At 39.8% G+C, this 25,053-nt stretch overlaps 1 protein-coding gene across 2 annotated transcripts in view; it reads left to right on the top strand.

Annotated features, from left to right (window-relative positions):
• Positions 1-25,053, top strand: part of CRYL1 (crystallin lambda 1) — a 58,244-nt gene that overhangs the window by 16,890 nt on the left and 16,301 nt on the right. For both annotated transcript variants that reach the window (XM_084306587.1, XM_084306586.1), the window contains exons 4-6: positions 9,479-9,640; positions 14,002-14,196; positions 24,082-24,187. In XM_084306587.1, coding sequence (XP_084162713.1) covers positions 9,479-9,640; positions 14,002-14,196; positions 24,082-24,187 — 463 coding nt within the window. The remainder of the gene's footprint in view (positions 1-9,478; positions 9,641-14,001; positions 14,197-24,081; positions 24,188-25,053) is intronic.

Raw genomic sequence — 25,053 nt, 5'->3', positions numbered from 1 at the left:
AACACGGATCTGTTTGCTCTCAACTGGGCAAACATAACCTTAGGCCTGGTTTTACCTTATCTACCTCAAACACTGGTCTGAGGCACCAGCAATTCCATTTCAGCTTCTGAGGGAGCTGGTTCTAGGGACATCAACTGCCTCGCCATCGCTGGGGAAGCTTGAGGAAAACTGTTCTCCATTTTTAGGGGTGAAACAGTTTGAGCTCAAAGATTTGCTGTGAAATACTTGATGAAGTCCATGCTTCAGATGAACTGGAAGTTTGAGTAGGCAGCTGTGGTGCTGCTGTTGAATGGACTTTTATTCTTCCAAAATTCCAGACGCTCACTCCCATCTAGCCTATGCATGTACCAGCTGGCACTGTCAACCATTACGGACTTTAAAATGGTTTTGGTCCCTGTTAGGGGAGGTCTTTGCTGCTATAACCATTGTCCTGCCCAGCAGTTAACCCTGCTCCTGTGTTTTTTTCACTGTTCTCTGGTCTCTTTTCAAGAACTGTATTATATTTCCATTACCTTTCCTGGATTCCTTCCCCTGGCAATTTTCCCTGTTTTTCAGGTTGGATGGGATCACAGTAGAAGGAAACAGCAGGTCTGATTCTTCGAGAAAGGATGTGGGGAGGAGGATGTTGATCAGGCATATCTTGAGATCGTTTTGCCCCTTCCCTAAAGGACCAAAAAGGATCCTAATCCCTCCTGTGGCAGCCCTGATCATCTGCTTTGTTTGTCTCTTGAAAGCTTTGTAGGATACAGGAACCTCATGGAAAAAGGTGGATGTCTTCATGGCATGATACTGACACTAAGCGAGATGAAGCTTGCCTTCATTTATATATTAAAACCAAACAAAAACCAATAACAACAATTCTCCACATAAAAAACAAACAAACAAAAAAAAAAAACACTCCTAAATCTACAAGTTTTCACTCTGATTTAGATGATATGTAATTCTGCTCTCCCAGCTCCCTTTCTGTGTTTTGTACCGACTGAAGGTTGAGCAGCCACCTGTAATTCACTTGTTTGTTCTAACAGTGTACAGTGGCTGCAACTTGATATTTTGCTGCTCCAGTTCCTTAACAGGGCATGTTTCTGAACTGTAGGAAAGTACAAAATGTTTCCATCGAAATGCTAGATTTCACCTCACCAAAGTGGGGTTTATTTGTACAGTATCATGTGGTAGGCAGTCTCTCCTGTCAGTTGAGCTGGTGATTTAGGAAGCATCAGATTTCCCTCTAGTATGAACTCATCCAGTCAAGGCACCTAACAAGTTATTCTGGTAGATTTGAGGTGAGTTAATAGGCACAAAATTTCTAATTTGTATTTCTTTTCAAAGTCAGATTAGCCTAGAAATGCTGGTGTTTTAACTGGTGCCTTTGTAACTGCTCCATGACAAATTAGGCTTGCTGGTCTGTTGCCCTGTAGCTGACGATTTTAAGTTCTTTTAAAGCCTTTCTGAATATGAACTTAACACCGTTCTGAAAGCTGGATACTTGTGGATTTGCTGTAGGACACTTGTTTAAATTTCAGTTCAAAATACAGTTATAAAAAAGTCCAAACAATATTAATTGGAGTTAAACTTGTACAGGGGTTGCCCTGGCTCTGAGCGTCTGCTCCTCAACAGAAGAGCCTGTGAGAGGATTTCACCTTTATGAGAAGGTTCACCCTTACCTTTAGCTGCCCTGCCAGCTCCTGAGTTGTCCAAAGCCTGTCTGGAAGGAACTTCAGAGGTTATGTAGTCCATCCACTGCCCTGAGGCAGGATCAGTCATACTCGGACAAGTGTCTGTCAGAAATGGTTCAACTTGTTCTTAAAATTGTTATGTGTTGGGATTCCTTTGCCTTCCCCCTGTTAAGCACTTTATTATCTACCCTTATTCTGAGTCTGTAACTGAAACCTTGGGACGTGAACGTATGTGACCATGCCTTTCCATTTTATTTACCATTTTTATAGGTACCACAAATGGTGGTAATGTGTTTTACCACCACTCATTAATTGCTCGCTGGTCTGCTCTTCAGTTAAGGTGCTGCTGTCCTTATCCTGTGAGCCACGGGTAAGAGAAGGATACCAGTCTGTGTTCAGGTTGAAAACAAAGACTTGATTGCTCAGGTTGTGTGGCTTATTTTAGGATAACTAATTTGTTTCACATCTGAATCTTTTGTCCACAGACGTATTGTGTTACTGATCCAGTATTTGAACATGTGCTTAAACCCCATTTTGGAGGAAGTCCTGCACCAGCTGTGTGGAATGCATGTCTGCAGGGGGGAGAGGGGCAGGCAGCCCGTTGAGCTGTCTTCCCTTGGCTTGTATCCCACATTGCCTGGGTTCCTGCCTCACCCCCAAGTGTTTTGGGGCCAGTCTCTTGATCTCACCTCCCTGCAGTGCTCAGCCAGGTGCTCCCCTGTGCTCCGAGCTGCCGGGGCTCCAGCTGTAGTCCTGCTCTAACACAGCCATGTCAATTATAAGAGTACGTTGTTGACTTTATTTTTTTTCTTTTCTTTTTAATCTTCCTCATTTTAACTGATCAAAATGCTGATACCACACCGAAGGATGCTGCGTAGCCTGGGGCCTCCCTCACTGACAGCTGTGCGTGCATCTGCTGTTCCTCTGCCGTGTCCCACACCCGTACGGTGGTGTGCGAATGTCTCCTGTCCAGCAGCTGTCCTTACCTTCCCCCTCAGATAAGGGTAATAGCTCTCCTTAAAAGGAGACAGAAAGAAATGTTTCTCCTCACCCACACCCCATCTTTGTAGTTCAAAATGGTGTGTTCTTGTTTGACATCGTGTCTTTGTTAAATACTTAATTACTAGACATGGTTGTTTCTTGGGATTTGAGGGGGAGCAGGGGAAAGCTTAGAGTGACAACCTTTACAACTAAAGCTGTAAAGCACTTTAACACCCCAGGCTTTGACATCCTCAAAATAACTTGAGAGACTAAGAGAAAAATATTAGTTTAGTTTGTTTTGACTTCTGTAATATGAGAACCCAGGAATAATGTGCAGTGACTTATCTTTTCAAAACAATCCACGCTTGCAACTTAGCAAGACCTGCACTTGCAGTCCTATCTCTTCCCTTCTGCTTGTGGTGTGAGTAGTGTGTTAATGCCCTGTATGTGCTGCTCCTTGCACTTGTTACTGATTTGTGAAGTCAGGACAACTTGTGGACAATCCCAGGACTTATATTTAACCACAGATTTAAGAGCAAATGTTTTGGAAAGTCACTGTTAGAACTCTGATAGGGCTGGAAAGACCTGATGTGGATTTAATTTCAACATGCTAGAGAAAGGGGAAAAAATATTTTCTTTACAGACTGTGATCGTCGTCTTTACTTCTCTGCCCTGTGCTAGAGGAAGGAATTAGCACCTGAGTGATTCACTTCAGAGTGTAAAGGAGTATACCTTAAGCCAGAGTGTGGGGAGGATGTTTCTCTCTTTTTTTTTTTTTTTTTTATCCTATTATGCTTCCTTATGTAGGTATCTTGAGGAAGCTTTTACATGTTATTGCTGGAACTGATTTTAGTTGGTATGTTCATCGTTGGCCTGAGAGTGTTGGTAAACACACCCAGTACTTGAGTTTGTAGGTGATAGTAAATTCTTTCAGTTGGCCTAATGCAATGCAAGCCTAAGAAATTCCTGACAAGCCTCCTAAATCCGATCAGAGAAAAAGTAGTAGGTGAGTAGTAACACAGATGTGAAAGAACATAAGGAAAAACTATTTAAATCATGGCTACGTGATTCTGAAGTCACAAGTATCAGTTGGAGTTTGGGAACAAAAATATAATTGTCCAACATTTCTCTAAAAAAAGTTCTCTAAAATCATCAATGCAGTGCATGTTTGCAGGAAAAAAAGAAGCTTGCAAAATGTTGAGTATCAGTTGGGAAGGGGTGAGAGGTGAGTGGGAGGTTATTGTTTTACTGCTGCATGAAACATCGGTGTGCCCTTGTCTCATAGGTGCTAGACTGCAGACAGTGCTCATCTCACCGAGGATGCATGAGAACTAGAGGAGGTGCAGGAGGAGAGCAACTGAGATGATGAGGGGGCTGGAGCCCCTTGAGAGAAAGCACCACTTCATGTTGTGGGCAGTGATTTGCTGAAGCTGCCTGCCATGGGAAACTGTGGTGGCATAAAGTATCAGCAGGTTCTTATAAGAATTAAACAAGCTGGGGGACAATATAGTGGGCTAGAGGATGCTTCTTATGTTCTTAGGGAAAACCTGGATAACTCTCATCTCTGAGTCATTGTGTCCACGTCATTTGGTTTGGGGAGGTTACGCTTGTCTATGTGTGCATTTTAAGATTAATTACATAAAAAAAGGGGGGGGGGGCTATCACCCTACAATATTTTAGACCATCCATCTTAAGCTTTTGATACAGATGAGGAAAACTATTTATAAATACATATAGTCATAAATTTACTTTGATGCAGAAAAGCTGAAAGAATACGTAAAAAAAAAACAAAACAAAACAAAACAAAAAACCAACAATGTGGTGAGATCTGTCTCAGAGTTGCACCGTACAGTCATTGTTTACATATCTTACAGTCAAACTATTTGTCACTTGGCTGAAACAACAAAATGCTTTGAATGATTGTGTCTAGTGTAAATAGTAATAAAAAATAGTTTGTGTCGAAATTGATAAATAAATAGTCTTAATTTTAAACCTGTTCATATAACAGTTACTGGTATATCTACACACTATCTTAAAACGTCTCAAAATAAACACCTAAAATTACTTCGAAAAAGGGTGATACAATAGGAAAACCTGGAATACTTGCTGTCACTTGTATTGTGTAATCATTTTGAATTTTGTGTAGCCACCCAAACCTGTTTAATACATGTGAAATACTTGATAGTTGAGCTAAATTGGTGACAATAACATCAGAAACAAACTTGATATTTTTACATAATAGCTTGTTCTGATGTTAAAAACACCATTTTATTTTTCAGCCTGCTTTTTCAGCCAAACCCCTAAGCATTGCAGTCAAACTGTCACACTTCTTAATTGCAGTGGTGTGGTTTGTGTGTAACTTGTCTGCTGAGCAGGCTGTGTGTATCGTTGTTATGACAGAACAAAAAGAAATAAGGCCCCCTTTCCTTGATAGTGCACCTTTGATCTTCCAGATGAGAATTGCAGACCTAAACCCTGCAGAAAAGATGAAACTAGCAAGTCTAACAAAAGCCTAAACAGAAGTAATAGTTAGTATTGAAATACTAATTATACTAGTGAGCGTTTTAAACACTATTTTACTTTAAGTATAATTTGATTTTGGTTGATATGGATTCTGTGAAACAGCAACAGTGAGGAGCACAGCAGTGCATATGCATACACAAGTGCAGTATTGCTTCAATAACATCAGTAATCTCAACTGTGCAAGTAATATTGTATAAGAATTGTCTGCTAAATTGCAAGGTCTAATTTACAGATAGAATGTACAAATGCTAAAATAAGCTGTTTTTTAAGTCAGCTTTTTTTTTTTTTTACAAGAGTCCTTTATTATTTAGATTTGCTAAATTATTTGGAATTATTTGGAAGACTTTTGACTGTGCAGTTGCTAAATATAGTTAATAGATCTTTGAAATCTGTTTAACTAAATTTACAGATCTTACAGATGTCTGTCCTTATAGTGATGAACTTAATACAGTTTAAAATCCACGGGTCCCTGTTTTATGCAGGTTTGTGTGAATAAGGCTTTGTTTTTAAAAATGCATCTTTCTAATGTGGTTTTGTAGGTTAAAAATAAAACAATTATGCCTGAAGTCTTTTCTGTGTTCTTTCTAGTGGATTATAACTCCAGAAGATAATGAAGGTATTTGTATAAAGGGATTAGGCACCAAGACTTTCAGAAAAGCAGCTTTGAGTTGCAGAGGTCTCTCTGCTCTTTGTTTCTTAATCCTGTGATTATCTTTGTATTCCCTCCAGAAGCTGGTAGTCTGTTGCTGTAGGAATTAATGTGGTTTGTGTCCCAGGAGTGCTGTCGGTCCAGGTCCAGCTTGTGGGACAGGTCGGTGCTCCAAAGGTGGCTGCTGTACATCCTTGTGTACGAGAGGATCGCTGTTACCTGGCTCTGGAAAGTGTTCTGTAGAAAAAGAAAAGCTGAGCCCACTTACAGTGCTGTAAATTACACGTGTACAAACACAGGAACGGAGCCAGGGTTCGTGGTATGTTTGGAGATTCTCACTTAACTGCACAAGATGAAGAGCGTGCTTGTAGCAGTTGAAGTGGTTACGGTTTCTGAACAGCTCACCTGCTGCTTGAAGCCCTGTTGAATTCAGTGGGGACTAAGAAGGCCCAGAACTCCTGCAAGGAATTTTCTACCTTTTGTTGTGGTTAGGGCAAGGCTGCAGGGCGCTCCTGCTGCAGCAGCTGCAGCATAGCAGTGAAGTACAACCGCTGGGGGTTAGGCGGTGTGCTCTGCGAGCCAGGTGAAGGTAAGGGAGGAGGAGGAGTACTGCCTAGGGGACTTCATAACATGCTATGAGCTAGGTGGCTCACCTGTGAGCAGGTGAATTTTTCAAGAATTAGTTCCTTCAAGTTCAAGATTGATCCATCTTCACTTGCAGAAATTTACATTGTTATAAATGCTCATATTAATATTCTCAGGGAACAATTTTTGTATTCATTGCTTCTTCAATACACAGCAACCAGAATCTAGTCAGGAGGTGGAAACTCATCATTGTACAGCTGTGGCGTTCAGTTTCTTTCTTTGGGGATTCCTCACACTTGGTGACCACTGTCAAGCTCCATGCTTGCTTATAGAGATGTTTCTGCTGCTCACTCTGACAGCATCATCAGGTGCTGTTATAGAAAGTTGGCTTGCTTGTTGCTGAACAATTAGTAATCTCCATGCCAGCTTAAATCTTTGGCTTTCATCTTACACTGTGATGCTTGTACTGCTATTTTAGGACTATACCGCTGTGTTGCAGTGCTTTGCTCCAGGCCATGCTTTGCTTCTTCACCTCACAGTGCTAGTAAATCCATTGCCTTGGCAGCAGCTCCAGTTGCTGGTGCAAGGAGAAGGGAGGTATTTTGCAAGATAGTGTTCTGGGGAGTGTTTGCTAGAGGGTGATGCAGGTGAATTGCTTCCTTGGCATACCCAAGAATGGATGGGAAGAATCTGGGCAGATGCCAGCATTTAATATAGGTAAATGAAGCTGTGCTCTCAGGTGAGCATGGATGTGTGTGGGAGTGCAGATGGCATGGTGGGAAAAGCCTGTACAAAAACAGAAACCCTCTTGATTTCAACAGATTAAGCTTCCTAGCTTTGTACTGACATTCAAATGGTCACATCATATGTGAGTACAGATCCTTAGCTAGGGGTGACTGGACCCTGATCACCATGTCAGGGTATTGTTGGGGAGAAGTCAGGTATGTTCTTACCTTCTCTAGGTCCTTCAGAGTTCACAGGCTGCCTGAGTAGCAGCTATGTTGTCTCTCAACCTACAGGTAACAGGCATTAAGCTGGCTGACAAGAAGTCTTTAATACAATGCAGCTATTCCAGGAGGTGGGTTTTAAAAATGAGCAGCTGTCGTGCTCTGCTCAGGCTGCTGAAGAGGACATTTAATAAATTTCTAGTCAGATTAGCAGCGGCCTTGTCCAGATGCTCAAGCCTTGGGATAAAGGCGTACTGTTTCTCACAAATGAGAAGTGCAATCTCTACAAAAAGTGCACAGAAATATACGGTGTCACTTAAAATGCACTGAGGTGTTGGCTAACCTTCTTTGCACTGATTCTTTGAGAGGGACTGTCGTAGCTTTAAAGCTGAATCTTATCTTGCTGTTTGATCTTCTTTTTCTCAGGGTAAACAGAATAGCCTCAGACCACTCCAGGCTCTGTAACTGACAGCAAGTGAGGCTCCTGTTTAATAGGTTGTTTAGAGTTTAATTTTTCCCCTCTGTTCTTAAGGGAATTGGTGTCTCTGAGAAAATAATTGCATGCCCGATGAGGACAGAAGCTTTATTGCAGTGGTCCAAGAACCTGAATACAATTGTGACGATATATGAGAAACTTCAAGCAAATGGCCCATTCAGAAACCTTACATAACTGTGGCAGGTTTGAGTTTCCAGCAGATTCGGATTTGCCTCTTTGATTCACATCTGATGTGAGAGGAGGCTTAGGGTTTCAGGTTCACAATACGTCTATTCAGTGAGACCCGTTTATTAGCCTGAACAGTATCTGCGGAGTTCTCTTCATCTTTGGCTTTACTAAAAGAAGCTATTTAAACTTAATTCCAGGCTCCAAGCTTGTTGGTTATGAGCAGAGTATCACTTTGTTTTGATAAGGATGTCTATTACTTTGAGCTCTCTCTGGAGTTCTTAAATGACCCCGTTTATCTCTTCTGCATCATGGAACTTTCAGTGCTGCCCCATGCAACGTGCTTATTTTCTTGGAAGACTTCAAATTAGCCTTAACCCATTTATATCCAGCCTGATGGAAACTCTGGCCCTGGGTGTTCCTGCTGAGTTCAGCATAACAGGAAGGACCAAATGACATGCTGATTGGTGGGAGAAGCTTAGGGCTGGAAAAAAGTAGGTATTTTCTGCGTTTTGATGGGGAAGCTGAAGTTTTGCAAGTTTAGGATTCTTTTTAGACTTTGTGAAACACTTCTGGGGAACAAAAAATAAAAACAAAGAAACAAATAAGCTGGCTGACTTTACTCCCCTGTTTTGTCCTGGACAGACTGAAGTCCTTCCTATTGATTGTGGGATCCACTGTAGTTGTTCTCCCATGTCAATGTTGCTTTCAGACTGGTGGATTTCTGCATGCTCTTCTTCAGGCAGCTCATGGGGATAACTTTAAAATTACTGGAGAGGTTCTGGCTCTTGGCTCATATAGGTAAAACTGCACACAACTCTGTAGTGCTGAACATGCTCTGTAGCTTGGGAGAAGTTTTGATAGCATGCTTTCCACTTCAGAAATCTTTCTCACAGTCAAAGTAGGTGTCTGTATTTAAGCTTTTAAAGCATGGGGATCACAGGTATTTTGGTGCAGGTTTCAGAACTGTAAGTTGTGTTATTCTCCCTTAGTTCTGGAAATAATAGGTTTGTCTTCTTTTGAGCTACATGTGATCATTTCCATCTTGTCTGAAAAAGAACAAAAGACCGCTGACTTACTTCATTTGAGGTTCTCTTTTTTTTTTTTTTTTTAAAAAAAAAAAAAAAGCAAAACAGCAACAACAAAAAAAGAACAAGTCTTATTCCTCCTTACTATGTTACCTCTTTGTATGAATAGAAGTCTATACTTTTATACAAAGCAGAATCATCTGCTTTGTGTTAAATCTCCAGTGGTGTGTGGTCATCCATCTTCTGCTACAGAAAACCTCTAGGGCTTTCACTTCCTTTGTGTGTAGAAAGGTATCTTTGTAGTATGGCTCACAGGTACATCTAGGCTGAATTAAAACTGGTGGTTTGTGTGGATCAGTGAAGTCTGAAATGCACAGATAAATGCTATTAAAATAGAAGAATTCTAATCCTATTCTTTGTTCTTATTTCAGGAATGTACTCCAGAAAACCTGGAACTGAAAAAGAAGATTTTTGCTCAGCTAGATCTAATTGTTGGTGACAATGTTGTATTGAGCAGCTCGACCTCTTGTCTCTTACCCAGCAAACTGTTCACTGGCCTTAAACATGTTAAGCAGTGTATTGTGTCGCATCCTGTAAGTATGGTGGCATGTATTGTTTTTATCGTAACATTATAGGTATTTAATGGACTGTGTCCCAATTTCTTCTCTGCAGAATGAGAGGATATGTGGAGTGCTTTCATGTCTTTGTTAGTGTGCAGGGCCTGAATTTTTGGAAATGCTTTAATTTGGTCATTCTGTGAGTGGCAGCATATACAAAATTGAGGTTTAGTGTATGGTTTGTACTATTAGTTCTAGATACCTTCCATGTAAATTCTTGTGCTCACATTGCTGTGTTATTCCAATTAATAGTTCTCAAAAAAAATATAGGGACTCTGTGTTTTGTAGACGAACCTATAAAAGTCCCTATGCTCTTCTGATGGCATCATTATTATTATTTTTCTTGATATAATTTTTCAGTATCAGTAAGGTTCCAAACAGCAAGCTGTATGCACTTGCCAGGTAATGTAGATGAAAGGTAGAAAGCTTTAGCTCTGGTTTCATCAGATTATTGATGTGGAGGTGGTATACCTGAAGAGGAGCAGCAGGCAAATGAAATGAAATGGAACAAACCGTACATAGAGCTGAATTTGCATGCTTTGTGTCTGACTGGGGTAAGGCAGCGATACATAGCTAGCATGACTAGAGGTGGCAGCAGAACCTCAGAATGCTGAAGGACACCTTTGAGCCTCTGTAGGCATTTGTGGGGCTGTTTTTCACAGCCTCTGTCCTCAGTGTGGAAGAATGTTTTGTCTTAATCACTGGGATTCTTACTGCTTCTGTTTCTGGACTCTGAGTCTGTTAACTGATCTTGCAATCAGAAGGCCAATGTTATACTAAGAGAGCTGTGGTCATAAAGGCTTTCAGTAACTGGAGATTGGTACTCTTCTGCTGTATGTGGCTCATAGAATCACTGAATAGTTTGAGTTGGAAGAGATCTTAAGGATTATTGAATTCCAACCCCCCTGCCATGGGCAGGGACGTTACCTGCTAGATCAGGTTGCTCAAAGCCCTCTCTGACCTGGCCTTCAGCACTTCCAAGGATGGGGCATCCACAGTTTCTCCAGGCAACCTGTTCCAGGGACTCGCCACCCACTGAGTGAAGAACTCCTTCCTTATATCTGATCTAAATCTACCCTCTTATCCTATCGCTCCACTCCCTAACAAAGAGTCCCTCCCCAGCTTTCCTGTATGTCCCCTTTGGGTATCAAAGGCCACTTTGAGGTCTCCCTGGAGCCTTCTCTTCTCCAGGCTGAACAACCCCAACTCCCTCAGCCTGTCTTTGCAGGAGAGCTGTTCTGGCCCCTTGATCGTATTTGTGGCCCTCCTCTGGACTCATTCTGATACTTCAACATCCTTCTTGTGCTGGGGGGCCCAGAGGTAAATGCAACACTCCATGTGGGGTCTCATGAGAGCAGAGTGGAGGGGGAGAATCACCTCCCTTGACCTGCTAGCTAAAACGTTACTACACTTTGCCTTTCCAGGGCAGAATGTACATTAAATGCCAATTCTGTTGGCATACTTAAGAGTGGCAGTGTGAACACACAAATCCAGCACTACTTTATTGTGATATCTCTACAGCTGCCTGTAGCCTAATGCTGCAAATCGTTTGGTCAGCCCCTCTGACACCCCTCCACCAGTACCATTGTGCCTTGGAGTGACTGAGGAGAAAAAGGAACAAAAGGATGGTTTCTTTCCTTAAAACTGATTTTTTTTTATCCCCTTTTAACTAAAAAGGAAAAAGAAATCAAGCTTCAAAATATGTATCTGTGCCTAGGATTAGCCTTTCTCCAGTCTAAAACTCAGGAGTTCCTTATCTCAGATTGCTAGGGTTGTAACTTTCCATAGTGCAAAAGATCATGTCTCTTTTAAGCTTCTGTATTAAGGAACTATAACTATGATTTTATTTATTTATTACTGTTTCCTAGGCTTCTTCCTGTGCTCTTCTGCTTGTCAGCCTTTCTTTTTTTTTTTCCATTACTCTTTTATTGTTATCCCAAGCTGGTTTATTCTGGTTGATCCGTTTAGTTTGAGCTGCAGCCTTCATAGGAGCTACTTCTGAAACCATCTTTGATCAGATCTGGCAAAGTAGCTAGTTTCTGCATAAACACTTTTCTAGGTTGCTGTTGTAAAGGTATGTGTGTTTTCCAAAGGAAACACTTCAGAGTGCCATAAAATGTCTAACTGCTCAGAGATGGCTTTGCAGTCTGAGACCATTTTCTTAGTAGTCTCAGCTTCACTCATAGGGGAGTGTACTATTCCATGTACTATTCTATTTTTTTTTATATACGTAAAAACATTTGCTTTGTAGTAGTAGTTGGTTTTTGATTGTTTTGTTTTAATCATGACCTTACTAGCAATTTAAACAAAAGTAGGACATGGGGAATGGTGGCTGAAGGAAGCAAGCTGTTCAGAAAGACTGAAAATAAGAAGTGTGGAATTTGATACTTTCATAGAAAAATAAAAAGCTCAAGTTGTAAAGCCTCTGGGACAGGTGAGCATGCTGAGGAGAAATTAAGAGAAATTTCTCAAGTACTATATGAGCCTGCCCAATCACGCAGCTAGAAACATGGAGCTAGAGGAGACTGCCACCGAGTGAAGTTCCTTGCTGTAAGAGGAGGCATGTCATCAAGTTGCCTTAAAATATATTAAACTCCCTCTTAGTTTTTTGTTTTTTTTTTTTACTTGACTGCTTCTATATAAAGTTTTCTTTTATTTCAATCTTACTAACAGTCCATTAAAATTTGTTTGTGTAGACTGTGGTTTTATAGCTTTTGTCTAGTTTAATTCTGTTTTCTTCATTTATCCCTTCTTAGCTATCATTCTGTTAGGCTGAGTAAGGTAAACTCTCCTGCTCCCTTAAAAATGGCTTTGCATTACCCTTCTCCTTTTTTAGAAGCCTTTTTTTTCCCCTCCCTTTCAATTTCATGTTCATTTTACCACTTTCAGTTGTTACCAACATTAGTTATCTCACTCTTAAACAATCGTCCTCCTAAGTCTCCACAGCGTGCTCAGTAACACACCCATACAGTCCTTGTGCCAAGTCCGTGAAATAAAATATTTCAATAAGGTCTCTGTCAAAACTAATCGTGGAAGAAATTCATAATAGCCTCAGTCTTGCTCAACAATTAGCTCGTCTTCTTTCTGATGAGACCCGGTGATATACTTAAGGGTTAGAAAAGCCTTCAGAGAGCTTCTTGCAGTGTTTCAGGTCTTGCTGAATTGCCTGGCACCACCATGTCTGCAGTGGCGTCCATCACACCACACAGCTTTGGTGGTGGCACTGCCAAAGAAAAAAAAGTAGATGTATTACATGGGTTAGAGCAGGCATAGCTGTACAGCCCGTTATGTGTTGGTCAGATGCTAAAGTAAAGGAAAACATGTAAGTACTGAAACAAAAAACAAACCAGAGGAAGGACTGCTGGCACACTGCTGTGGTTAAGTCCTGTATTTCCATTTACATGAGTACAGTTAAGAGCAGCTGACTGTGATGGAGCATGGTGGAAGAATCAGTATTTAATTATCATCCTTTAAATGTGAATGTTTTTTCTGGTGGTCATTTATGGTATGTTGGGTCTGACTGTTGGAATTGAGTACAAGAGCTTCATTTAAGACCTTAAGAATATGGCTTATGGACTCCTACTTTTGGAAGGAGCACACACTGGATACTGCCTGAAACACTGACCTGAAGAACCTTAGGCACTTCTAGGATGTTCGTTACAATTTTTTGTTTATAGCTTCAGAAACACATTGCGCACAAGTCAGGACTTGTGTGTAAAATAACATTTGGGAAGAGTCATGGAGAAGCAGGGTTTTGTGGCTTTTTTTAAAAATAGGTGCAGTGTTGAAGGTAGCTGTTCTGCAGCTTTTTTTTTTTTTTTTTTTTTTTGGAAGTATGTATTACGTGATATCTGTTAATGTGTTTACAATATATTCCCAGCCTTGGGCCAGTAGCCATTTATCTGTTGAGTTTTGCATCGTACAGGTGGTGCATAGCAATAATTCTGTTACAAACTTCCTGATTATTTAAAAGGAAATACCTTGTTTAATTTGGGAAGGCAAGTGGTGGTCATTTTTTACAACAAAAACCAACCTGCGTATTGGGAAAACATCAGTTATTCAAGTCAGCATAAAGCCTTCTAATACTGAACTGTTCTCCTCCTTAGGCTACGTGGACTTTGGGATTAAACAGAGTTAGATTTAATTATAGATTATTTTTTTAATTTGAATTAATATACTTTTTTTTACTGGTGAATTGCCTCAGGAACTAAAGATCAGACCTACTGTATTCACTGGAAAATATCCACACTAGTAGAAAATTATAAATATGCTTTATATTAACTTGATCTGTTAGACTCTGACGTAGCTGACATTCTTCTTTTGTGTTTCTTCTTGAGGTAAATCCACCTTACTTTGTGCCACTGGTTGAAATTGTTCCGCATCCAGAAACAGATCCTTCTACTATAGAGAGAACATACGCTCTTATGAAGAAGATTGGACAATCTCCTGTCAAATTAAACAGAGAAATTGAGGGATTTGTTCTGAATCGGCTCCAGTATGCAGTGATAAGTGAAGCCTGGAGACTTGTGGGTGTACGTATATATTTTTCCAATTTTTACACACTGTCAGTTTTGTAGAGACAAGCAAGATTGTATATTTAAATTTCTTATAAAATTGACTTTTTAATTAAACTATCGCTTATGTACATGAAAATTAAAATTAGCGTGTAAGTTAAAAACAGTAAGAAGTGATGTCAGTAATAAATAGCAAAGTTTATGAAAAACTTTGTGATATGATCTTAACAATTATCCTTTATCCTGCTTTCATTTCAGAATACTGTAATTTTTCAGGACAATCAAAGGAACAATGTTGAAAGTGTAGAAATCAAGATACTGATTTTTATTTTTTCTAGGTTGTCTCACTATTTCCTGTTATTTTTATGAATGTTGCTGGCTTACTTTTCAGTTGTTATGAAATGTTTTAAATAGTTCTCTGTTTGGCCTTTTAGGAATTGAACTCTTAGGTTCATTTGATACTTGCAGGTAAAGACAGATTTCGCCTCCTCCCATTCTGACTTCTAGCTGAGAATCATCTGTTTGTTTTGCTTCAGCTTTTCCCACAATTGCATGTTCTGTGCTACAAAATCCATTCTTTCACCAGGAAGAGCTGAATTATAAGGCTGTTGGAATTCTGTTGAGAAGAGATTTAATTGGTGTGAGTGGGGCTGACTTTTTTGTCATGGACACTACTTTGATTTCTTTTATTTTTTCTCAAGCTGTCTTAAAAAAAAAAAAAAAAATGCACAGATACAGGTAAAGATCTTGAAACTAAGGTAATATTAACATGCTGTAAACAAAACAACTCTTTCCAAAGCAGTATCTAAACATATTTGCTCAACTGATTTTACTTTCAGTTAGCTTCCACTAGCAACACAATGCAACAATGTAAAGGAGATGAGTAACAATACCCAGTGATGTTGGGAAGGAACTGAGCTTCTACTGGAGATGTTTCTTTAAATTAAAAAGGTATCTGTTATTAAAAAAGTTACAGCAAAATCTGAAGGATGTGATTTAAAAAAAAAAAAAACCTTCAGAAAGCTGTACTCGTGTTGTACAGATGTAAGATAGAAAGGATATTAACCTCTAAATTATTTTTCAACCCATAATAAGGCTTATCAAGAGGAGAAAAAAAAAAAGAAAAAAGAAAATAAAAACTACTACCAAAAATGTGAACAAGGAAGACAAACCCCGAGGGGAAAATGGCCGATGTTATTGCTAGGCCACTCTCCATCATCTTTGAAAGGTCGTGGAGAACAGGAGAGGTGCCTGAGGACTAGAACAAAGCCAACGTCATGCAAATCTTCAAAAAAGGCAAGAAGGGAAGACCCAGGCAACTACAGGCCAGTCGGCCTCACCTCCATCCCTGGAAAGGTGATGGAAAAGCTCATCCTGGAGGTCATCTCCAAGCAGTAGAGGATAAGATGGTGAATCCATGCTGACTATTCCTGATCACGGGGGGAAATCATGCTTAACCAATGTGATATCCTTCTATGACAAGATGGCTAGCAGGGTAGATGAGGGGAGAGTGGTGGATGTGGTCTACCTTGACCTCAGCAAGGCTTTTGACACTGTCTCTCGTAACATCCTCATAGACAAGCTCAGGAAGTGCAGCCTGGATGAGTGGATGGTGGATTGGCAGTTGGCTGGATGGCAGAGCTCAGAGGGTTGTGCTTACTGGTGCAGTCTAGTTGGAGGCCTGTAGCTAGTGATGTCCCCCAAGGGTCACCAGAAGACTGAGGGGAGACCTCATCAAAGGGTATAAATATATGAGGGGGAGGGTGTCAAGAGGATGAAGCCTGTCTCTTTTCAGTTGTACCCAGCAACAGGATGAGAGGCAATGGGCACAAACTGAAGCACAGGAGGTTCCAACTGAATATGAGGGGGCACTTCTGTGCTGTGAGGTGACAGAGCACTGGGACAGGCTGCCCAGAGAGGCTGTGGGGTCTCCTTCTCTGGAGATACTCAAAACCCACCTGGGTGCCATCCTGTACAGCGTGCTCTAGGTGATCCTGCTTGACGGGGGGGTTGACTAAATGGTCTTCAGATGTTCCTTCCAACCTCAACCATTCTGTGATTTTGTTTACTGAACAGTGGTGCTCACTGTTAAGGAGGCTCCCCAACTCTAAACTTTCTTTAAAGGAAAGGGGTCTAAAAGTTGTTTCAGTCATGTGAAGAACAAGATTTTTAGAAGTGGAAAGACGAAATGAATAGCAGCAGATAATGACAGGGTAATTGAACTTACCAAAGACTCCCAGAACTCAAATATTAAGTTGATGAAATACTGGTGTAAACATCTTGTTACACACCTGCTAGCATAGTACTGCAGAAATGGAAGTTAGCACTTTCACCTGAGTAGTTTGTTTTTGATTTTGTTTAAAAAAAAAAACAAAAACAAAAAAACACTTTCAAGTGTAGTTAGCAAACTGTGGACCAGTAAGTTTGGTAATGCGTAGGCATATATATCAGGGAAAGTAATGCCTCAAAAATGTAGGTTTTCTCATGACTCAAAGAGGCTTAAGCTGAATTGTGAAACTTGCTGTCACAAACCTTGGATGACAAAACTATGAATTGGTTCAGTGAACATGTAGACACAAATTTATGTTAAATGAAAACAATGTAGAAACAACCTCCAGCTCTCAAAATCTGAAAGACTGGACTACTCGGAGCTGAGATTCTGCTTGTGATTGAAGTATGAAAGTATCGCTCTGTATGTGCTCTTTGATTATGGAAAGATAAGAACACTTTGTAGGCTATTATCAGCCGTGGAAAAAAGCTACTGACTTGAGGTGAACTTCCAGTATGAACCTGTACCTTTAGTATAAACCTGTGGGTGGTATGTTAATAGTAACACAACACAGTGCTTTAAGCACTGACAAAGTTGCTTTCATTGCGCTTCATCTAAGTTTCCAAGTTGTTCTGGTTTTGTTTAATTTTATTGCATTTCAGGCAAATACACATTTAAGCTGCAACAACTTTGATACCTGGTATTTGTCTAGACTTCTGAAATGGAAATACAATCAAAGGTGTATAGTTTCAGCTGTATGACTTGGGGCTAAACAGCCCTTTTGGGGGAGAATCACTATGGATAGGTGAAAAATACAAGCCTTGAGCAGTTTTTCTTCCTACTGTTGTGCTGCCAACTTAGTCATTTTCATTGTAAGTCATGTTCTTTTGGTGTTTTCCACTTTCAAAGTGGGGAAAAATGTATTTCTTGGTTCTGACTTTTAAAATCAGTTTTTAGTCCTTATTGTTGAGGGTTAAAATATTGTGAAAAACATCATCCTCCCCAGCTCACAAGTTTTGAGAAGCTCCTAAAAATTAAATTTTATTCAGTGTTCTTATTTTGTTGCTGCAGAAGTCCACATTGATACTTCCTAGTAACAAAACTTTTTGCTACCCTAGGAAGTACTTAAGGTGGAAGCTACACTACAAATATTAGCAATAGAGACATTGTAATAAAATCTGCTTGTCCAAAATGACCCTATTATTAATCCTTTTGTGGTTAGATAGGTAAATTGCATGTATTAGATTTGGCAGTCTAAGACATTTTGGATGCAGAACACAGGCATTCTTATGAAATTACTTATGATTGCTTTGGTATTTTAATGCTAACAATTGTGTACTGTTTTTGACGTTGTAAAAGAACAATGAAATGGAACCATAAAACATAATTTCAAGCATACTTGTTTTATTGCTGGTTGTAAAATGCCAGAGCAAGTGTCTTTTTATGCCAGCAGTTACTTGTCATAGATTGATCAGTGCTCATACTTCTGTTACAAGTTTTCTTTGAATTTGCTTTTAACATGGTGAGTACTTAGGGGCAAATCTATATTGTCAACAGAGGACTACTGTATTTGCACTGCTCAATATCAGTTCTCTGACATATGCAAAAACATTTGTCCTTGTTAAAAATGCCATGTGTGAACCGGGAGACGAACGCAGCAGTGGCCTTAAGTGTTTTGAAGCCACTTGAAACTATCTTAAATCAGCCCCTTTATGTAAACAATCCTCTGTGAGGACTTTGAAATGTGAACTTGACAATTTCCATGTGGGTCTTCACCTGAAAAATATTTATAGTAATAGCAGGGGGAGCAGTCTTGCACCTGCACACGTGTGCAGATGTACTTTCATGACAGTCACCTTTTCTTTTCCTTTTGTTTTTTTAATCAACTGATCTTAATTCATCCAAGAAACTAGTTGAAACTTCACTGGTAGTGTTTATGTAGCCTTAAAAAGGGCATTGGTGGTAGCGCAGCTGTACCTGCATGTCTAACATTTATCTGGAAAACATCATCAAGAAAGGACTGAACAGTTTGCAGGGTATGTTTTAGTTCCCAAATGTAGCTTGGTAACTGACAGCTTGCAAGTCCCTCTTTTCTTTAGCAGTGTTGTGATGAGATGTGTGAGGCATGGGGCAGGAATCACACTACAGGAGAAGGGCTCTGATACAAAGCTATGATTGTGTCACCTGATGAGGAGCATTTGAACCTGGGGCTGTACAGAAAGCAAGCACTGCAGTCCCAAAGCCTTCATTGCTTGCTCTGAATTCCTATGGTAAGTGTAATTGCCTGCTGGATCCTGCACTGGACTTGCCAACTTCTGCCATGTGGGGTCTAAGAGTAGGGAAGTCTGCAACAGCCAGAGATCTGATGGGGGGGCCTGCCAGCAGGTTGAGATCAGCCTCTGACTCCACATGGTGACCTAACTGCATGTGGGCATAGGTGCTTAAGCAGAGCACAGCAAATTTCAGGGCAAGGTGATTAAAGTAGCAATGACAAACCCTCATATTCGGATGCTGTGTCTTTGATTACGGAAATAATCAAACCCTTTTGATTAAGGGTCCTCAAGAGCACCCTTGAGCTGGTATATTGAACCCGGGCACAAACTGAGTGAATGCAGGACTGGGACAAATGTGGAATGGGAGGTTAATGTGACAAAAAATTAGAACTGGAGGTTGAGAACCCAATCTTTAGGGAAGTAGAAGAGCGAAGACTGGTTTGGAGATGTACAGAGAGAACACCTGGGTGCTGAGAACTTCGGTAAGGTAGATAACATGAAATGTTTTAAGGATACAGGAGTTCAACTTTACAAGAAGTTAGGAGCAAAGACTGTAGATTCACTTATGGAATGAAAAGAAAGAATTAAAGCAAATGCTCTCCTTCAAGACAAGAGTGCTGCAATTAGATGCTTTATTTTAGATCTGAGTTAGTCTTTTCATGTGACACGATGTCTTATTGAATGTTGTTTTGATATGCAAGTTGCAAACACTTGGGCAGTGTAGGTGTTCGTGGCAGGAACTTCTTGTATCAGTTTTCTCTCTCCTCAAGCTCTGCATTTATTTCTTGAAAATGCAGATATTGGGAAGACTCCAGTTGTCTGCTTCCATGTCTGCCTCTTTGAGGTCAAGTACCTGAGAACTTTCTGGGGGAAACTAACATAGGACCATCCAGTGCATATAAGACTGAAGTTCTTGTAGCCTTCATATTTTTAATTCTTTGGTTGCAAAGCTGTTTATAATGAGAGGAAGAGACATACTGTGAGATGTTGAGTTTGAAGACCCTTACTGCTCTGACCTTTTTAGTCATCTTAACCTTAAATTTTGATATTTTAAGTGTGGAACTATTAAAATAATCTGCAACCAATAGTAGGGAAAAATATCTGACAGGTTTTTCTGTTATTCCCTGTTATTTACTTTCTCATACTTCTATTGACAGTAACCACTAGTGTACATGTATCTGATTTTGTTCGTAGCTCCTGGGAGCAGAGACCTCTTTATTTGCCCTTATTTAGGAGTTTCAGCTGCCTTTAAGAACCTGCTGAAACTACTTTGTGAGATGGATCATACAATGCATGTCTCAAAGATTATATGTTGTCCTCTATGTATGCCTTTAGTACTGCTTTAATACAGATTTCGTTAAAAATGGGTTTATTCTTTTTAAGTTATAGTCATGGAGACTGTAGACGATAAGAATGGGTGGTCTTGCTATTTATTTTTTTTGGTTAATCTATTGGAAAATAAGCAGTTGTGGTTTGGCTGTGTCCATTTCGGTTTGTTTTCACAGCAAGAATGTGCATTGGCTTCAGTCCCTAATTCATGTACCTCCTGTCTCAGGTGGCTAGCTTGGCTGTTCTTAAATACTGGTAAGACTTCAAAATTCCAAATTTGTTATTATTAATTGTATTACAATGTTGTTCTAGGTCCTTAACAAAAAACAAAGGTAACAACTGTAGAGGATTAAGCATGTAGTTATAGTGTTCTGTAAAAAGGGGATATTGTAAAAGGAAGTTCAAGAGCCCTGGGAGAAGGTGTTGATACTCAGTGGTTCCTACAGGGTGAGGTGCGTGAGGGTGTCATGGGGGAAGATGAGGACCAGCAAAGTAACAAGGTGTAAACTGTAGGATAAGTTTCTCAAACATGATGAAATGGGAAGAAATGGAGCTGGTAGGGGAATCTAGGAGAAAAGTCGTGTGCTCAAAATGATAGGACTGGAAAAAGATTTCATCAGGGTGTGGATCGAAGGGACTTGATTGAAATGATAGTGAAGAAGTAAAAGGTGTAACGAGTGCTTTTGACAGAGAATGAATATATTAGTAGCAATTGGAGAGAAAAAAGACCGGATCTTGGAGATTCAGAGGATACAGTGGCAAATCTGGAGACCTATTATGTGGTCAGGGAGGGAGTAGAGTCCAGAATAACTCCAGAAAGGCTGAAATTACTAGGAGAACATGGTGAATTGGCAGCAGCAGAAGAAATAAGATTGTTTTTTGTCCGTGACATGTTTAATATGATGATAAGCCAAGTCGGTGACAGAAGTTGAGATGCAGGTGTGACTCACAGATGTAAAACCTGGCAGGCTGGTCAGGGCCCAAAGGTGGAGATGGCAGAACTGCCACAGGCTTTTGGAAAGGAGAACAGGGTCCCCACATAGCAAGGATCACTAAGAAATTACCAGAGGATAATACTCCGGCATCACAGAAGATTAAAACACGTGGGAAGATCTGATTGTGGTATGTAAGCGGTGTCACAAGCAGTGTGGAGGTTTCTGATCCAGTGTAAATCTTGAAGTTTAGCTGCCCATTGGGGTCACTGAGGGTTTTGGTGGAATTTGTTTTAAATTACCTCCTTAATTCTGCATCTGTGAAAGTCAGTCAGCTTCTGGTAAACAAAGCTTTAACTTTTACGTACTTCCTCTTCCCTTTGACAAGTGCTTAAGGGGAAGACTTGCAAGAAGGGTTATGCAGATTGAAGAGGAGGAAAAATCCTCCTTGGGAGGGTTGTTTCACACCTAGACTTAATGAAACCGGGTTGTGGAAGACTTTCTTGTTTACTTCTTAGCATAAACACCAGTCCTTGTGGAAGACACCTCGCTGACCTTGCACCCACCCTGCTGAATCATTCCACCAACTTATGATCTCCTTAACATAAGTGGGAGTAGTTATCCCCTAGAGGAAGGCAGTTTAACATATTTCTTACTTGTCTTCTCGTTTCTGAACAGAACAAGGTAAAAGACTTTTCTTTAAGAGGATCTGTGTGACAAAGAAAACTGAGCTTATATGTACAGAATAATAAGAGACCTCTGCTGGAAGAACCTTTTATTTTCCTTCTGTTAACTGCAATTTTTGCTTTTTAGCAGCCATAGCCATAAAATTATAGGTTTAGGCAGGAGGCCAAGAGCAAAGCACTCACCCTGTGATCCCAAGGGCCCCGGGTCTTCAAACATTGGTACTGAAGCCGAAGACTACAGTATCGGAAGGAAGAGATCACTTTTTTGTTTGAAAACTAATCTGTATTGATTCTGAATTGTTTCAAAAGTCTTATGTAAGCCTGTCAACTCTCTAATATTATAGTTTAAATGCTGCTGCCATTCAGATGCTTGTCTGGAACTTGTGGTTAATTGTTTGTCTGCAAATCTTTGTCAGCCTGAAAGGGGAAGAAAAAAAATCACTCATCAAGCGCAGCTTTACCAGCGTAACTCATTGTTAGTTGTGGTGTTATTTCAGGAGAAAAAAACTTTCACAGCCCATGTAGTGCCTGTTTCTTTCACTGACACCAGTTCTGTAACCTGAATGCTGAGGTTTACACTTGGACCTGTCTTTACACAGACCTTCTGGTCTTCCTCTAGACATGTTAACCATACCAGTGACTTACCTTTGGGTTGAAGAAAATAATGCTTCCTTATTCCTGCCATTGTGCCCCTAACTGGGGGGTTGGAACTAGATGATCTTTCAGGTCCCTTACAACCCTAGCTTTTCTATGATATAATTAAATTGTTACCAGAGCTGGATGTTGCAAATATGGTGGGTTGGTGGTAATAATTATGTCATTATTTCCTTTTTCAAGATAGATTTCAAAAGTCTCCTGAGACAGTGATTCAGACAGGGTTATTTCTGATAGGAGCAATGCCTACTAACAGATTGAGACTTGAGACTGAATATTATAAAAGGCTCTATTTAAACCTGAGATGGTTAAAAACTCAGTTTCTTTGGTTATGGAAGTTATGTTGGTCCTTGGCTTATTTTCTTCTAAAGTAACAGCAGATGTGTTTGACAAACACAGAAGGACACTGTGGATGGGATTCAGCTCACTTAAGCTGAGACTTGTACAGTGTAGATATTAACAAAACATCTTAAAATGTTAACAAAAAAGTTAACAAAAAAAACAATCCTGTCTTGGCCAAGCAGACAAGTATATCTACTTGCCTGCTGCAGCTAAAGAAGGCTCGTGGAGCAAGAGGTCCTGTGTCGGGGGATCACCTCCAGGTAGGCTACAGGTAGACAGACAATTCAGCATCTCTCTCACCTTAACAACCAGAAGGAAATGATTTTTCTTTTGTCCCTTGGAATTAAGACGACAAGTTCTTGAAATGAAGCTTTGTCTGATGGAAGTAGTTAGAACAGGTCTTAGTTTGTCCAGGCCTTTCCAGTAGGTGGAAAATCAACCTCATATGATAAATATTATTTTTCTTAAGTAAAGCTGTAAGTTACTGTTCATTAACTCATTTTTATAAGCCTTCATGTACTTGCCCTAACCTGACGGGGACGTTGGCTTTCCTGTAGGTGACACCATCTGGGTGGAACAGCAGCACTCATTTTTTAACAGGAGAAATTCTTCATTTTGTATACTTCCTATCCTGCCAACTCTGAGGTTTAAGACTGACTGGCAATGAACTCAAGAACCTGGGCAGGTTGAGGCTGTGTAGGTTGAATATTCAGTGAGTTTTTTGGAAGGGAGTGGCAGCTGCATTGCCTGCGTGTTTGGTCCTAGCCTTTTTTTTTTCAAGTGGCCTCAGGGTAGTACAAATGCTGCACCCCCATTCTGCCAGTTGCAAGTCTGCACAAAAGTCCTGAACTAGGAGAAAATGAAGGGAGGTGTTAAGATTTAGCTAAAATTTCTGTATTTAAAAGCACTGGTATGATACTTGGACTTTACTATAAACTCTTTTTGGTCATGTGCTATTAAGAGTGTCACCCTTGCTATGTGCTCTCTGATTCTCTTTTTCTAAGAAAAGTGTTTATGGGTTGACATAAACAGGTCAATTTAATTTTAATACATGGATTACTGTAAGTAGTAAGTATCAGGCAAACTAGTGTGTACAGGTAGTTTGTATTACATAGTGTATTAATCTACTATCAATTTAAAAAATAAGGTACTGTCAAAATGTATTTAGATTATGAAGTACGGTGATCTTACCAATGTGTTTAAAAAAAAAAGTTAGGCGAATTAATGTTTATACTGAATTACAAGAAGACTTGTATAGTAGGTGCACGATTCTGATGAACATTTACTAACTCTATTTCTAGTCTCTCTTTGTATTACTTCTTAAATTTTATTTATTTTTTAATTATATGCAAAAAACAATCAGTTTTGCATTAAAACTTAACACTCACAAGTTTCCCTCTTCTACTTCTGCCATATAGGAAGGAGTAATATCTCCTACTGATCTAGACCTTGTGATGTCTGATGGATTGGGAATGAGATATGCGTTCATTGGACCTCTGGAAACCATGCATCTTAATGCAGAAGGTAGGTACCTTAACATGAGATAAATATGGAGAAAGTCTTACATTGCATAATGTCAAAAATGACATCTATTTGAAACACCAGCTGTGCACCTCATTTTTCCAAGACCTGTTCCAGTGCTTTGAAACCACTGCAGTACACGTAGTTCAGGACTGTATGAGCGTCAGAAAAAAGTGTATCTGATAATTCCATGTCAACAGAAACTCACTTTCTATTGGTGAGTGCCTTTTTTTTTTCTTTGGGGAACTGGTAGCAAAAGGTTCACTGTAAGCATGGCTGGTGCTGGTTTGGTTTAAACTGGTTTAGTTCCTGAAGTGAAATTGTTTCTGTCTGCAAAACACCATTCTTACAAAGTTGACTTAGTTGAAGCAGTGAGGTAACAGTTCAACACGTCTTGCATAATCAAGATAGATCTTAGGTGTTTCTGGAATTATATACATAAATCCAAGCTAAATAAAAGTTAATGCCATGGAATGAAATCAAAATTATGAGACTGGAGCTACAAAGGTTTAAGCAATAAATGTAACAAAATGTAAAAAAACATGAATGATCTTTACTTCCTAAAGACTAACTAAACACATTTTTAATTTTTTTTATGTGGTGGGCTGTCTTTATTCTGCTTTTGTATTGTCCTTGACATGGCAGTCCCCTTCTCCACTGATGGATCTTTCAGGAACTGCTGCAATGCATAAGAATACAATAATGAAATGAAAATAAGAAATGAAGATTGTAAAATATCAGTGGAAAATAGGAGTGTTTTATGACTACTTATTGATCAGTCACTTTGCAAAAATTTGTGTTTTTTAAGGGCAAATTGTCAATTTCCATATGAATGTGGAACTGTGTCTTCCACCAGAGGCTTTCTGCTT

Source organism: Netta rufina (genome assembly GCF_964035555.1).
Source record: "Netta rufina genome assembly, chromosome: 1".
Taxonomy (NCBI): Eukaryota; Metazoa; Chordata; class Aves; order Anseriformes; family Anatidae; genus Netta; species Netta rufina.
The sequence above is the reverse complement of the archived record's forward strand: the minus strand, read 5'-3'. Positions and strand labels throughout refer to the sequence as shown.